Raw genomic sequence first — 14,483 nt, 5'->3', positions numbered from 1 at the left:
CATCCCAGGCTCCAATATCAGCCTGGGCTGCAGCAACTTATCAGGTTTCAGCATCATCCCAAGGTCCAGCATCATCCTGGATTCCAGAACATTCCAGCATCATCCCAGGTTCCAGGACATTCCCAACCCCAGCATCTTCCTGGGCTCTGCCATTGGCTCAGGCTGCAGCGTCATCCCAGACTGCAGCATAATCCTGTGCTCCACCACTGTCCTGGGCTCCTGCACATTCCAAGCTCCAGCAACATCCCAAACTTCAGTGTCATCCCAGGGTCCATCATCCTGGGCTCCAGCATCATCCCAGGCTCCAGCACATTCCAAGCTCCAGCATCTCCCCAGGCTCCAGCACTGTCCTGAGCTCCAGCATCATCCCAGGCTCCAATATAATCCATATTTCAGCATCTCCCCAGGCTCCAGCACTGTCCTGTGCTCCAGTACATTCCAAGTTCCAGCATCATCACCCTGGGATCCAGCACATCCCCAGTTCCAATTTCATCCTGGGCTCCCGTGACCCCAGGCTCCAGCATCCTCACAGGTCCCAGCATCCTCACAGGCTCCAGCACTCTCCTGGCCTCCTGCACATTCCAAGCTCCAGCAACATCCCAAACTTCAGTGTCATCCCAGAGTCCAATATCCTGGGCTCCAGCATCATCCCAGGCTCCAATATAATCCCATGTTTCAGCATCACCCCAGGCTCCAGCACATTCCAAGCTCCAGCACCACCCTGGGCTCCAGCACATTGCAAGTTCCAATTTCACCCTGGGCTCCACTGTGACCCCAGGCTCCAGCATCCTCACAGGTCCCAGCATCCTCACAGGCTCCAGCATCCTCACAGGTGCCAGCATCCTTACAGGCTCCAGCATCCTCACAGGCTCCAGCATCCTCACAGGTGCCAGCATCCTTACAGGCTCCAGCATCCTCACAGGCTCCAGCATCCTCACAGGCTCCAGCATCCTCACAGGTGCCAGCACCATCCCAGGCTCCTCCTGCTCTCCAGTCTCCTTCTCCAGCCCCATGAACAGAGTGCCCAGTCCCTGCCAGAGCTGCAGGGAGCATCCCCTCTGAGCCCTGCTGCAGGTGCAGGGGGTGGCCCCTGTCCAGGCCATCCAGCACAGCCAGTCCCCAGGGGCTGGAGGGGCTGCAATGATGGAATTGCAGCTGGGATGGCTCAGCCTGGCCAGGCCCCAGCCTGTGACCAGCCCAGGGACCCTGCAGGCCCAGCTGCAGTCTGGTTTTACCTTTCACTCCATTGATGAGACAAACCCCAGTGCTCTGTGGAGAGGGCCAGGGGATTGAGCTGCTCTTCCCCATTTGCCCATAGCTCCCATCCCAGCCACCTCCCCATCCAGCTGCCTCCATCCCTGCTGGGAAGCTCCTGCTCCAGGACAGGCTCAGGGAGCTCAGAGTTCCCTGGGAATCTCCCAGGCCAGCTCCCAGAGCTCAGCTCCCAGCCCAGCCATCTGCTCAGGCTGCTCCCCCAGGCCCTGAGCTCCCAGGGAAGCCCCCAGAGCCCGGATGTGACAGGGAGGAGAGGATGGAGGCGACCAGGGGTGCTCCAGGAGGATTTGCTGATGGGATCTGCAGCTGCTGGAGCAGCTGGGCTGCACCAGGGCCTCCCCAGGCAGCCAGTGCCAGCTCTGAGGCTTGAGGAACACAGCTAGGGATTGCATCACTTGGCCAATGCCAGCAGCAGCCAGAAAGGAAGCTCTTACACCCACTGCTCTCTGGAAAAGCATTCCTAGGAGCCAGGAGCATCCCTGGGAGCCAGGAACATCACTTAGAGTCAGGAGTATCCCTGGAAGTCAAGAACATCCAACCAGGAGCATCCCTGAGAGTCAGGAACAATCCCTGGGAGTCAGGAACACCCCTGGGAATCAGGAACATCCCTGGGAATCAGGAACAATCCCTGGGAGCCAGGAACATCCCTGGGAGTCAGGAACATCCCTGGGAGCCAGGAGCATCCCTGGGAGTCAGGAACACCTCTGGGAATCAGGAACATCCCTGGGAATCAGGAACAATCCCTGGGAGCCAGGAACATCCCTGGGAATCAGGAAGCAGGGCAGCCAGGCCCGGGGGACAGAGCAGGGTCTGGGCTGGTTCAGAACAGAACTGGCAGGGTTTGCTCAGTGCAGCCACATCTGGCACAGGGAAAAGAAGGGGAAAACAAGGGGGAAACAAGGGGGAAAGGGCTTCCCTGCAGGGAGCAGGGCAGGGAAGTGCCCTTGACACCTGCAGAACATCCCAACCACCTCGGGCAGCCTGATCCTCTCCTCCTGCTCCACACCTGGGAGAAAGCAATTCCAAAGGGAAGGGAAAGAGGCAGGGGGAGCCCCAAGGCTGAGCAGGCTCCAGGGTAGGACAGGGCATATCGAGCCCTTCCCCAGGGCTGGATACCAGTAGGATGCCCAGGGTAGAGTGCTGGATACAGCCCCATTTCCATCTCTGGGTACAGCAGCCATTCCCATCACTGGGCACAGCCCCATTTCCATCTCTGGGTACAGCAGCCATTCCCATCACTGGGCACAGCCCCATTTCCATCTCTGGGTACAATCCCCATTCCCATCACTGGGCACAATCCCCATTCCCATCCCTGGGTACAATCCCCATTCCCATCTCTGGGCACAGCCCCATTCCCATCCCTGGCTCCAGCCCCATTTCCATCTCTGAGGGGCTGGAAAAGCCCCTGGCAGCCCGAGCAGCCCTTGCCCCCATCCCGGGCAGGGGCAGGAGGAGCAGCCCCAGGCAGGGATGGAGGATTCTGGGGATGCCCGGGCTGGAAGCCATCACCCCACAGGGCTGCTGCCTCCTGGCACAGCTGGCATCCCCACAGACGCAGTTATTTCCAGGATCTCTGCTGGAGGGCAACAGGAGACGGGGTGGGGACGGAACGGACTAAATTGATCCTAAAAATACGAGTGTCAGCAGTACCGGGGCTGTGTCTGTCCCTGCCTGGCTGTCCCCATCCCTCCCCAAAGCCTCCCCCTGCAGCTCTGCCCGGCCCCGCTCCCTCCCTCCCTCCCTCCGTGCCCGGGAACAGGAGCTCCGTGTCCAGCTCCGTGTCCAGCTCCGTGTCCAGCTCCTTGTCCAGCTCCGTGTCCAGCCCGGCCAGGGCTGCAGCTCAGAGGATGGCAGGGAACAGAGGGACCTGCTCGACACCCCAGCCCCGAGCCCCGGAATCCCCAAAATCCCCTAAAACCCCCCAAACCCCCCGGGTGCCATTTGCACCCCCGGCATCACCGGGGCACCCATAAATAAAGGAGCAGAAATAATCCTGCCCAATAATCCTGCCCTGCCACGCGTTCCCTGTCTCAAGTGGCTTCAATTTAAATATAGACGGGGCTGGGGCTGCCACCGGGAGGGGACATTTCTGCAGGCTGGGGACATCTCTGCAGGAAAAGGACATCTCCCAGGCCGGGGAACATTTCTCCAGGTCAGGGACATCTCTCCAGGAAAGGGACATCTCTCCAGGCCAGGAACATCTCTCCAGGCCGAGCACAGCACCCACACGGGCCCTTGCAGCTCCAGCAGGAGCAGCCAGCCCGGGTTCCTTCCCCTGGGACAGCCAGGGCAGCCCAAACCCCCCTCCCGAGCCCGGGCGGTTCCACCTTTGGCAAGGAGGGCTCGTTTGGAGCATCTCGGGTGAGATGGCCCCGGAGGCCCCTCCCAGCAGCGCTCTCAGCCCCTCGGAGCCCTCGGAACCAGAGCTGGGAGGGGCTGGAGCTGCCCAAGGAGCCCCCGGCCCCCCAGGGATGTGGGGACAGCGGGGGTGGCAGGGATGGAGTGACAGCCCTGGAGGGGAAGCCCTCTGCTCCCTGCAGGGCCCTGCTCCCAAACGTGCAGCACTTCCCGTGGCTGCCCCTCCTGTCCCAGACAAACCAGGAGCTGACAGACCACCTGAGCTCCTCCCATCCCAAACCAGGAGCTCACAGATCACCTGAGCTCCTCCCATCCCAAACCAGGAGCTCACAGATCACCTGAGCTCCTCCCATCCCAAACCAGGAGCTGACAGATCACCTCCATCTCCTCCCTCTGAGCTCTCCAGCTCCCTTCCATGCACCCTGCAGCTCCTGGCCATCCTCCTCCTGCCCAGCACTCATTAACACCATGTTTAATTAGCTCACTGCTGCATCCTCTGCTTTACCTGTTCATCACCCAAGGGTGGTGATGGATCCTGACACTCCTCAACCTGCTGCTCATGGATCCTGAAATTCTCAACCTGCTCATTGATCCTGAAATTCTCAACCTGCTCATGGATCCTGAATCCCACACCCTGCTCATGGATCCTGAATTTCACATCCTGCCCATGGATCCTGAATTCCACACCCTGCCCATGGATCCTGAAATTCTCAACATGGTTGTGGATCCTGAAATCCACACCTTGCCTATGGATCCTGCAGCCCTACACCCTGCCCATTGATCCTGAAACTCCCCACCTGCCCATGGATCCTGAAATCCACACCCTGCCCATTGATGCTGCAGCCCAAGGGCTCCATGGTGTCCCACCAGGAAGGCTGGGGGCAGAGCAGGGAAGGAGGAAAGAGGAAGGAGGAAGCAGGAGGAAGGAGGGGTTTGGGATCACCCTTACCTGCTCCTGCAGGCTGACAGCCCTGCGGGCACGGCCCCCCAGCAGCCAGTGGGGGGTGACCCTCTCTCCATGGGACAGGGACCCTGGGGACAGGGGAGGAGAGAGGAGAGAGCTGCTGAGCAGAGCCTGAGAGAGCTGCAGCCCTGCACAGCCCCAGCACAGGGCAGAGCTGAGCACCAACACCCAGAGCCTCCTCACGGGTGTTCCAGGGGATGGACCCAGCCCCGAGCCAGTGCCACCCCCAGCGTCACCCCTTCCCAGCCCAGCCCCAGGCCAGTGTCATCCCCTGGATCATCCCCTCCCCAGCCCCAGGCCACTGTCACCCCCAGTGCCACCCCCTCCCCAGCCCAGCCCCTCACTGCTGGACCAGCCTTATTCCTGGAAGCCCCCAGTCCCATTGCTCCCACCCAGGCCCCAGAAGAGGGCCCCAAATCCTTAAATCTCCCCTGGCCTGTGGGAGATGTGGCTGCCCTGGATCCCTGCAGTGTCCCAGGCCAGGCTGGGCACTGGGAGCAGCCTGGGACAGTGGGAGGGGTCCCTGCATGGCAGGAGTGGCACTGGGGGGGCTCTGGGGTCCCTCCCCAGCCCAGCCCCTCACTGCTGGACCAGCCTTATTCCTGGAAGCCCCCAGTCCCATTGCTCCCACCCAGGCCCCAGAAGAGGGCCCCAAATCCTTAAATCTCCCCTGGCCTGTGGGAGATGTGGCTGCCCTGGATCCCTGCAGTGTCCCAGGCCAGGCTGGGCACTGGGAGCAGCCTGGGACAGTGGGAGGGGTCCCTGCATGGCAGGAGTGGCACTGGGGGGGCTCTGGGGTCCCTCCCCACCCGAAGGGCTCCATGGCTCTGTGCTTGTGGGCACTGTGGCTCCATCAGCCCGGCTCTGTGCCCCAGGGCTGGGCTGCAGCAGGAGCTCGAGGGCCGTGCCTGTCAGGGTTGGTCTGAGCCATCCCAGCCCCCCGGGCAGGCAGCACAAGCCATTCCTTGGCTCCAGCCAAGGCAGACAGACTTTCTAAGATTATTTTTTTCCTAAACAATGTGGCTGGATTTGACTGCAGCACAGGGAGCAGCCACTGATGACTTAAGCCTGGATGACAACACAACAAAAAACGAAAATCTGAAGCTGCTGCAGAGAGGGGACGAGGCTGAACAAAAATGTCAAGGGTTGGGCCACCTTGCCAAGCCAAACGTTGTCAGGAGAGCTTGGGTGGAATTATCTTCCCCAGCGAGGTTATTTGCTCAGAGAGTGGAATTACAGGGCTCAGGGTTCTCTGGTTTTAGAGCTTGTTTTGGTTCCCCTTGCCGAGCTCCGGGGCTTTGGCTCGAGGGAAGATGAAGTTGTTGGAAAGACAAAGGAAAAACAAAGGTGGAGCTGTGGGCTGGGAATTGCGGCCGGGGCTGGGTGGGCTCGGGTCACCCCGCCCGGCCACCTTTGTCCCCCGGGAGCGCCCGGCGCTATCGCCCGAGGTATTTAATCAGTGCCATTAAATATAGCCTGGGATCAGATTCCAGGAATAGCTGCAGATAAGGGGTGGCACCATCCCAGCTTCCCTCTCCTCACCTCCTCCCAACGCGGGAGCCAGGCCCTGCACCCCAGCCTCATTGTCCGTGGGGAAACTGAGGCACGGGAGCAGCCCCGGCGGGTTTGGTGCTCTCCCATTTCGGGGTTTGGTGCCTCCCATTCCAGAGCCAAGCAATAAATCCCTCTGTTTTCAATTCCCACCGGGAGCAGGGCAGGGAACTGTGCCGGCCCCCAGCTCTCTCCCACGGCTGGGGAGAGGATGGGACACCAGGGGCCGGGCCGGGCTTCGGCCGCGTCCCAAAAATCCCTCAGCAGGGAGATTTAGGAGATGAGATTTCAGTTACGATATTTTAAATTTCCCACTGTTTTGTTTGTAGCTTTTGCTGGGAATCGGAGAGACTCGGAGCACGAGACGGGGCCTCCGAAATGGAACTCAAATAAACTCAAAGGCAGCGCAGAAAGGGTTTCCCACACCCCCCTCCTCTGGATTTCCTGGAAAACATCGATCCCAGCCCTTTTAGGGAGCGCTGTGGGGAGCGGCGCTGCTGTGGGGTTTGGGATGATGGCACCCCGAGCTGCCGGGCTGGGGGGGCCCGGGGAGCCCCGCAGAGCCCGGGTCCCCCAGAGCCGGCAGCTTTCCCTTCTGCTCCTTATCCAAACACAGCTCCGGCCCCACCGCCCTCCCGCTCCCCTCCCAGCTGCTCTCTTGCAGTTGCTGGAAAACTTCTCAGCAGAAGCCGAGAGCCCGGCAAAGCTCGGAAGTGAAAAATGCTCCAACGAAAAAACGTGCTCTGGCTGGAGGAACATCAGCCCTGACATCTTGGAATGGCTGGGGAAGGAAACAGGGATGAGGAAGAGGCGACAGGGGGGCGAAGGGAAACGGGCAGCCCCTCTCCTCCTCCGGCTCCCATCCAAAAAGCGATGGGAGCCTCGAGGAAAGTCTGGATTTCCTCACGGACCGAACGAGCCACGTTTCACGGCAGGAGCCGCAGGGCAGCGCGGACCCCGAGCTCCTGCTCTGAGCCGCGGCCGGGGCTGGCTCGGAACGGGGGCTCTGAATTCACCCTCAGCTCCGGGGCTGAGAGCGGCCCCGTGCCCGTGCCCGTTCCCTCCGAGGCCAGCGGGACCCGCGGGGCCGGGCCGGGAGCGCCGGGAGCGGAGCGGAGCCGCAGCGCGGGCTCTGGGGGCTCCCCGGGGGCAGCGAGCGCAGCCCGGAGCCCCCATCCCATCCCATCCCATCCCATCCCTGTCCCACCCCACCCCAATCCCATCCCCTATCCCATCCCATCTCCTATCCCACCCCATCCCGCCGGCCCGCAGCCCCCGTTACCTGCCGGCCCCGCCCGGCCCCGCGGGGGCAGCCCCAGCAGCACCCCCAGGAGGGCGAGGCGCAGCCCCCAGCCCGAGGCCGAGCCGCGGCGGGGCCCGGGGGGGCCCGGCCCGGCCATGCCGCCGCTCCCGGGCTGTCACCGCCCCGACTCGGCGCCTCCGCCCGACCTCCTCCTCTTTATGCCGCGGGTCCCTCCCCCGCCGCCGAGCCCCGAGCGCGGCCGGCCCGGCCGGGGGGCGGCGGGGAGGGGGCGGCTTTGTTCGCCCTTATTTATTGCTGTGTTTCTTGGCCCGGCCCGGCCGCTTAATGAGAACCAGACCCGCGGCTCGGCGGCTCCCAGGCTTCCCCCGCCCGCCGCGGCTCCATCCATCATTCATCAGCCCTCATCCATCCATCCATCCATCCATCCATCCATCCATCCATCCATCCATCCATCCATCTCTCTATCATCCCTCCTCCCTCCCTCCCTCATCCATCCATCCCTCCAACCATCCATCCATCCCTCCAACCATCCATCATCCATCCATCCATCCATCATCCGTCCATCCATCCATCCATCCATCCATCCATCATCATCCATCCATCCATCCATCCATCCATCCATCCATCCATCCATCATCCATCCATCCATCCATCCATCATCATCCATCCATCCATCCATCCATCCATCCATCCATCTATCCATCCATCCATCCATCCATCCATCCATCCATCCATCCCCCCATCCGTCCATCCATCCATCCATCCATCCATCCATCCATCCATCCATCCATCCATCCATCATCATCCATCCATCCATCCATCCATCCATCCATCCATCCCCACCACCACCTCCCTCCTCTCTCCTCCCCAAGGAAAGCCTGGGGTGTTCCCACAGCTGCCTGCACAAGGAGATGGGCAAAATTGATTAAAGCAATTCAATAACTGTACATACCCCACCCCAGAGACACCTCTGTGACCTTAAATCTGCTCCACAGTTGCTGTTATTGTTAATATTGATTATATTGATTATTAACATCAGTATTTTATATTAATTAATATAAATACTACTAATAAAAATGTTAATTCTATTAATAAAAATGCTCTTAACTGTAGAATCACAGAATGGTTTGAGTGGAAGTGATCTCAAAGCCTACCCAGTGTCACCCCTGCCATGGCAGTGACACCTCCCACTGTCCCAGGCTCTCCAGCCTGGCCTTGGGCACATCCAGGGATGGATTTTATTGCCATCATCACCCCAGACCCACCAGAGCAGGAGCAGGGAGTGTGGGGATGAGGGGATGCTCCCTTTCCTGCCTGCACACACTCCCAGCCCCTTGGCTGCCTCCCTTGGGCCAGCCAGCTCTCCTGCCACATTCAGGGCAAGGATTCAGCAATAGTTATTAAAATCCCAATAGCAATGTTGATCAGCAGTAGTAATTAAAGCTTTGCAATGATTTTACCCAGAAAATGGGGACAGCTGCCAGGCCTCCTGCCCAGAGTGCTCCAGAGACCTGTGGCCCAAGGGGACATCTGGGGACAGGAAGGCACAGGGGACCTCCCTGGGGTTTCCTGACACAGAGCAGAGCTGTGGCAGCAGAGTCAGAGCCCTGCTGGCACCAAACACTGGGGGTGCTGTGAGGGGGCCCTGGGGTGCACCCTGCAGCTGCAAACATCTGGATGGAGCTGAGAGCTTCCCCATCAGCCTCCAGCCCTCCCCAGGAGGGTCAGTGGCACTGAGCTGCCCCTCCTGCCACCACAAGCTCTCCCCAGGCACCTCAGGGAGCCTTTGGGGAGAAATTCCTCCCTGTGAGGGGCTGAGGGCTGGCCCATGTGCCCAGAGCAGCTGGGGCTGATCCAGTGCCCAAGGCCAGGCTGGACGTGGGGCTGGAGCAGCCTGGGACAGTGGGAGGTGTCCCTGCCATGGCAGGGGTGGCACTGGGTGGGATTCCGTGGAGTTGTGCCTTTCCTGGGTCCCTCTGCACAGCCCCAGGCCCCCCTGAAGCTTCACCCCACCCTGCAGGTCCTGCCAGCTCCAGGAGAGGACACACGAGAGGAGAGATGCTCCAAACCCATCCCTGCCAAGAGGGAATGTGGGAGCGTGGGGGGAACCCGAGGGCATGGCTGGGGATCAGCAGCCTGGCACAGACAGGGACAGACGGGGACACAAACAGGGCACAGACAGGGACACAGAGCAGGACACATCCCAGGGCACAAACAGGGACACAAACAGAACACAGACAGGGCACAGACAGGGACAGATCCCAGGGAACAGACAGGACACAAACAGGACAGATCCCAGGGCACAGACAGGGACAGATCCCAGGGCACTGATAGGGACAGATCCCAGGGCACAAACAAGACAGATCCCAGAGCACACCAGAAGTCTCTGCTTCCCCCAGCAATGTCCCAGGCTCTGGGATGGCCCTGCCCAGGCTGGCAGCAGCAGCTGGGGCGGCTGCAGTGCTATAAATGCCTTTGTGTGGGCAGGAGCAGGCACGGCCCCGTCCGCTGTCACCAGCACAGCCAGCAGCTGCACCCAGCCTGGGGCTGCAGAGAGGCCAGGGCAGCACGTGGGGAGTGCTGGGCTGTGACGGTGTTCACAGGGGTCTGAGGATGAGGGAAGAGATGAGCATCTGACTCCGTGTTTCAGGAGGCTGATTTATTATTTTATTATATATATTATATTAAAACTATACTGAAAGAACAGAAGAAAGGATTTCATCAGAAGGCTGGCTAAGAATAGAATAGGAAAGAATGATAATAAAGGTTTGTGGCTCAGACTCTCTGTCTGAGCCAGCTGACTGTGATTGGTCATTAATTAGAAACATCCACACGAGACCAATCACAGATGCACCTGTTGCATTCCACAGGAGCAGAAAATCAATGTTTACATTTTGTTCCTGAGGCCTCTCAGCTTCTCAGGAGGAAAAATCCTAAGGAAAGGATTTTTCATAAAAGATGTCTGCGACACTGGGGGTCACCCAGAGCTGGGGTCCCAGACAGGAGAGGCCCTGGGGCTGTGTCTGAGGCTGCTATCCCTCCCAGGCACGCCCTGTCCCCAGCCATGGTCATGGGCACAGGAGGGTGACTATGGGCAGCCACAGCCTGAGGCTTCCTCAGCTCAAACTCCATCACCCCTAAACTGGCCCAGGTCCCTCTGCAAGGGACACCCTCAGGTGTGACAGTCCCAGGATCAGGGCATTGCTGGGGTGGGAAAAGATCTCCAGGATCACCAATCCCAGCCGTGCCCAATTCCACCTTGTCCCGAGCCCAGAGCTCTGAGTGCCACCTCCAGGGATGGGGACTCCAAACCTCCCTGGGCACTTCCAGTGCCTGACCCCCCTTTCCATGGGGAAATTCCTGCTGGTGTCCACCATGAGCTCCCCTGAGGCCGCTCCCTCTGCTCCTGTCCCTGTTCCCTGGAGCAGAGCCCGACCCCCCCGGCTGTGCCCTCCTGGCAGGAGCTGTGCAGAGCCACAAGGGCCCCCTGAGCCTCCTTTGCTCCAGGCTGAGCCCCTGCCCAGCTCCCTCAGGGATTGTGCAGCCCCTGCCCAGCTCCCTCAGGGATTGTGCAGCCCCTTCCCAGCTCCCTCAGGGATTGTGCAGCCCCTTCCCAGCTCTGTTCCAGCCAAACACCTCTGTGCTGCTCACACAACCCTGGCAGAGCCAGGTGAGTCTCCCCAGAGCAGATGTGCCCCCAGTGCCACCCCAGGGACAGATCACAGTGGTGTCACACAACTCCAGCTGTGTCCCCTCTCAGTCAGTCCCAGGGGCTCTTCCCTGGCCAGAGGAAGGTCAGGGCTGGCTGCTCAGTGGATGAGTCAGGAGGGCTGGCAGGAGGCAGCCAGGACAGTTCATGGGATGCTCTGAACCCATCTCAGGTGGGGGAGCAGCACAGCCTGGGGGAACAGCCTGGAATCTCTCTGCCTTTGGGAAGTTGGAAGGAGCCTCTGGTGCAGCAGCAGGGCAGCAGCACGTGGGCACAGGAATAAAATGAGAGTGGTTTGAAAAGCCCCTTGTCCCCAGGAAGGCAGGCAGGCTCTCCCAGTGCCTCATCCCCCTGGAATCTGAGCTCCTCCCAGCAGCATTAATCAGCGTGGCTCCCATTTGTCACGCCGAGGTCGCTCACCCTCCCGCAGGGTCGCACTTGGCAGCAGAATTCACTTTATCTGCTGATGTAGGGAGAAAAATATTACTAAAAGCTTGACTTTCAAACCTTGCTCGTGTGAGAGCCGGGCCTTTCCCATTTCCAGCCAGATTCCTGCCCCAGGCTGAATTCCTGCCCTGGCCCCAGGAGCAGCCAGGGGCTCACAGAGGCAGCACAAAGGAAACAATATTTTAAAATCTGCTCCACTGGATTCAAGTGGGATCTGCACTAATGAACAGCCACTCAGGAAGTCATGTCTTCCTCAGGGGGTTGTTTCAGGAAAAGTGAATTATAATCCAGGATGTACTCATGGAAAAAATGAGATGGACTTTGAGGAAGGCTGATATAAAGCCCATAATAATCCATAATCCATCTAATTTCAGGTGCCAGTGCAGGGATGGGCCTGCACGGTCTTTAAGGTCCCTGGCAATCCAAACCATTCTGGAATTCTGGAAGAGTTTTCCTCACCTGCTTTGGCACAAATCCTTCATCTTCTCCTCTCCAAAGCCTTCCTGTGGTGCTCTCAGTGACAAAACAAAGGGGCCAAGAGAAACCCTGGGAGGAGTCCCCAGCATGCTGGACAGGCAGAGGAACAACAGAGACTGCAGATTTGGGAACTTCCTTTAATGGGGCACTTGAGCCGTGTTTCACATCAGCACTGCAAGGCATTTCCAGGGAAACCTTCCAGATGCCAGCAGTGCCAGAATGTGTCATGAGCCCCTCAGCCCCTGATGGGACAGGGGTTCTCCATGGGAGGGGTTCCAGAAACACCCAAACCTGCTGGAGAGGAGTTATCTAAAGGAGAGATTCCCAAAACACCCAAACCTGCTGGAGAGAGGCTCCAGAAACACCCAAACCTGCCGGAGAAGGGTTCTCCATGGGAGGGGTTCCAAAAACACCCAAACCTGCTGAAGAGGGATTCAGAAACACCCAAACCTGCTGGAGAGGGGTTCTCCATAGAAAGGACCCCAAAAGCCCCACAGGGCTGCCCCCACAAAGGAGGGTCAGGACTGATTGCCTTGGGATGGAATTTACAGAACAAAGGAAGAATGAGTGGAAATGCTGATAAAGGAAGAAATGGAAGGTGCTTCTGAAGGGAAAAAAGTCATTTTGAAATAAAGCACATTTCATAGCAAAAAGTGGGGTTTTACACCTCCTTTCCATTTCCTTCTTTTCCATCTGATCCAGGAGGTTTCCCAGCTGCAGGTCAGGCTGTGGACACACATCTGTCCCACACAGCAATCCCTGGGGGTGCTGCTGATCAAAGGGCAATTCTGAATCACTGAAACACAAATCTGCTCCAACAGTGTTGACAAAAACCAGTCCTGCCCCAATTCCCCTCCCAGAGCTCTGCAGGATTCACCCCAGCAGTCTGAGTGCAGTGGGTTTGGAGGGGATGACTCCACTCTGGAGCACAAGACAAGCACAATTTCCTGAGTGTTTGGAAAGCAGCTTGGTGTGCTGGAAGCAGTGGCTGCAAATGTCAACAGCTCCTTCCCAGAGCTGCAGACACTGCAAGGGAGCTCTGCATGCACAGGAGGGCAGGGACAGCCCTGGAGCAGTCAGGAGCATCTCCAGGGACACATCAGTCAGGGCAGGAGGGATGGGAACACCCTCACCAGCAGCTCTGGGGGAAATTCCATCCCCCAAAGGTTTGTCCAGCCCTGGAGTCCCCATCCCTGAGGGATTTCACAGCCCTGTGGATGTGGCACCTGGGGACACAGCTCAGGGGGGCCCATGGCAGTGCTGGGGGAACACTGGGCTGGATCTCAGGGGGATTTTGGAGCACAAGGCCCCTCCAGCTCCCTTCATCTCCTCACTGAAAGCTTAAAGGCACAAAAAAGGAGCTGAGTGGCCTTGAGCAAGCTCCAAGTGAGGCAGGAGCTCGTTGGGGCTCCAGCACCCCCAGTCTCCTCTCCCAGGGAACAAATCTGTCCTGTGTGTCCCAGGATCCATCAGAGAGCTCAGCCCCAGCACGCTCAGCACCTTTGCTTCACACCAAGCTCATTTCCAGCCAGAGTACTGGAATTCCAGAGGCAAGGCAGCAATTTCATCCCTCCTGATCCCAAGGCAGTGGAAGGAGCAAATTCCAGCTCCAGGCCAGGTGGGACAGGGCAGGGGTGGCACTGGATCCCTGCATCCCAAAGGAGGCTGATGCTGTGATAAACAGGTAAAACTGGATTGTGGGAGGTGGGAAGGTCTGAGGAGCCACAGTCTGAGCTGATTTATCCCAGCCATGGGATGGTGTAAGTTGTAAACTGCACTTCAGCTTCCATTTCTGAAACCAGACCAGATCAGGGAATCTGGAATGGTTTGGGTTGGAAGGGACCTCAAATCCCACCCAGTGCCACCCCTGCCATGGCAGGGACACCTCCCACTGTCCCAGGTGCTCCAACCCCAATGTCCAACCTGGCCTTGGGCACTGCCAGGAATCCAGGGATTCTCTGGGAATTCTAGCCCAGCCCCTGCCCACCCTCCCAGGCAGGAATTCCTTGCCAAGATCCCAGCCCAATCTCCCCTTTCCCAGTGGGAGCCATTCCCTGCCTCCTGTCCCTCTGTCCCTTGTCCCCAGTCCCTCTCCAGCTCTCCTGGAGCCCCTCCAGGCCCTGCAGGGTCTCTCCAGAACCTTCCAGCTCCATGGTGCCCAGCCCTCCCAGCAGTGGGTGTTCCCTCCCAGCTGTCTTGGGCTGAATTGCCACAAACATCTGTGGCAGAGAGAGCAGAGGAAGCCACAGCTCACACCCACTCTGTTTTCCTCAGATCTCTTTTCCTGTTTATCCATCCTATGAACTGCTCAGTGATGATCAGATGAAACTGAGGCTTGAGCACTTCATAAACCTCCTCTCTGCCCTGCATCTTTTCAGTGATGCTGGCCCAGGGCACAGCCAGGGACCCTGGCAGGACAAAGCATCAAATAAAACAGG

General features: G+C 59.0%; 1 protein-coding gene across 1 annotated transcript in view; it reads right to left on the bottom strand.

The window, feature by feature from the left end:
- The window catches only part of LOC128946866 (disintegrin and metalloproteinase domain-containing protein 33-like), a 30,847-nt gene extending 23,299 nt beyond the window's left edge, over positions 1 to 7,548 (bottom strand). Inside the window, exons 1-2 of the mRNA XM_054290866.1 lie at positions 7,431 to 7,548; positions 4,583 to 4,665 (exon numbers count right to left, since the gene is read on the bottom strand). Coding sequence (XP_054146841.1) covers positions 4,583 to 4,665; positions 7,431 to 7,548 — 201 coding nt within the window. The remainder of the gene's footprint in view (positions 1 to 4,582; positions 4,666 to 7,430) is intronic.
- Positions 7,549 to 14,483: the final 6,935 nt, after the last annotated feature.

Source organism: Melozone crissalis, unplaced genomic scaffold (assembly GCF_028551555.1).
Source record: "Melozone crissalis strain CALT ecotype California unplaced genomic scaffold, PUWL_Pcris_2 ptg000006l_1, whole genome shotgun sequence".
NCBI classification, from domain to species: Eukaryota; Metazoa; Chordata; class Aves; order Passeriformes; family Passerellidae; genus Melozone; species Melozone crissalis.
This window is presented reverse-complemented; position numbering and strand designations above follow the sequence as displayed.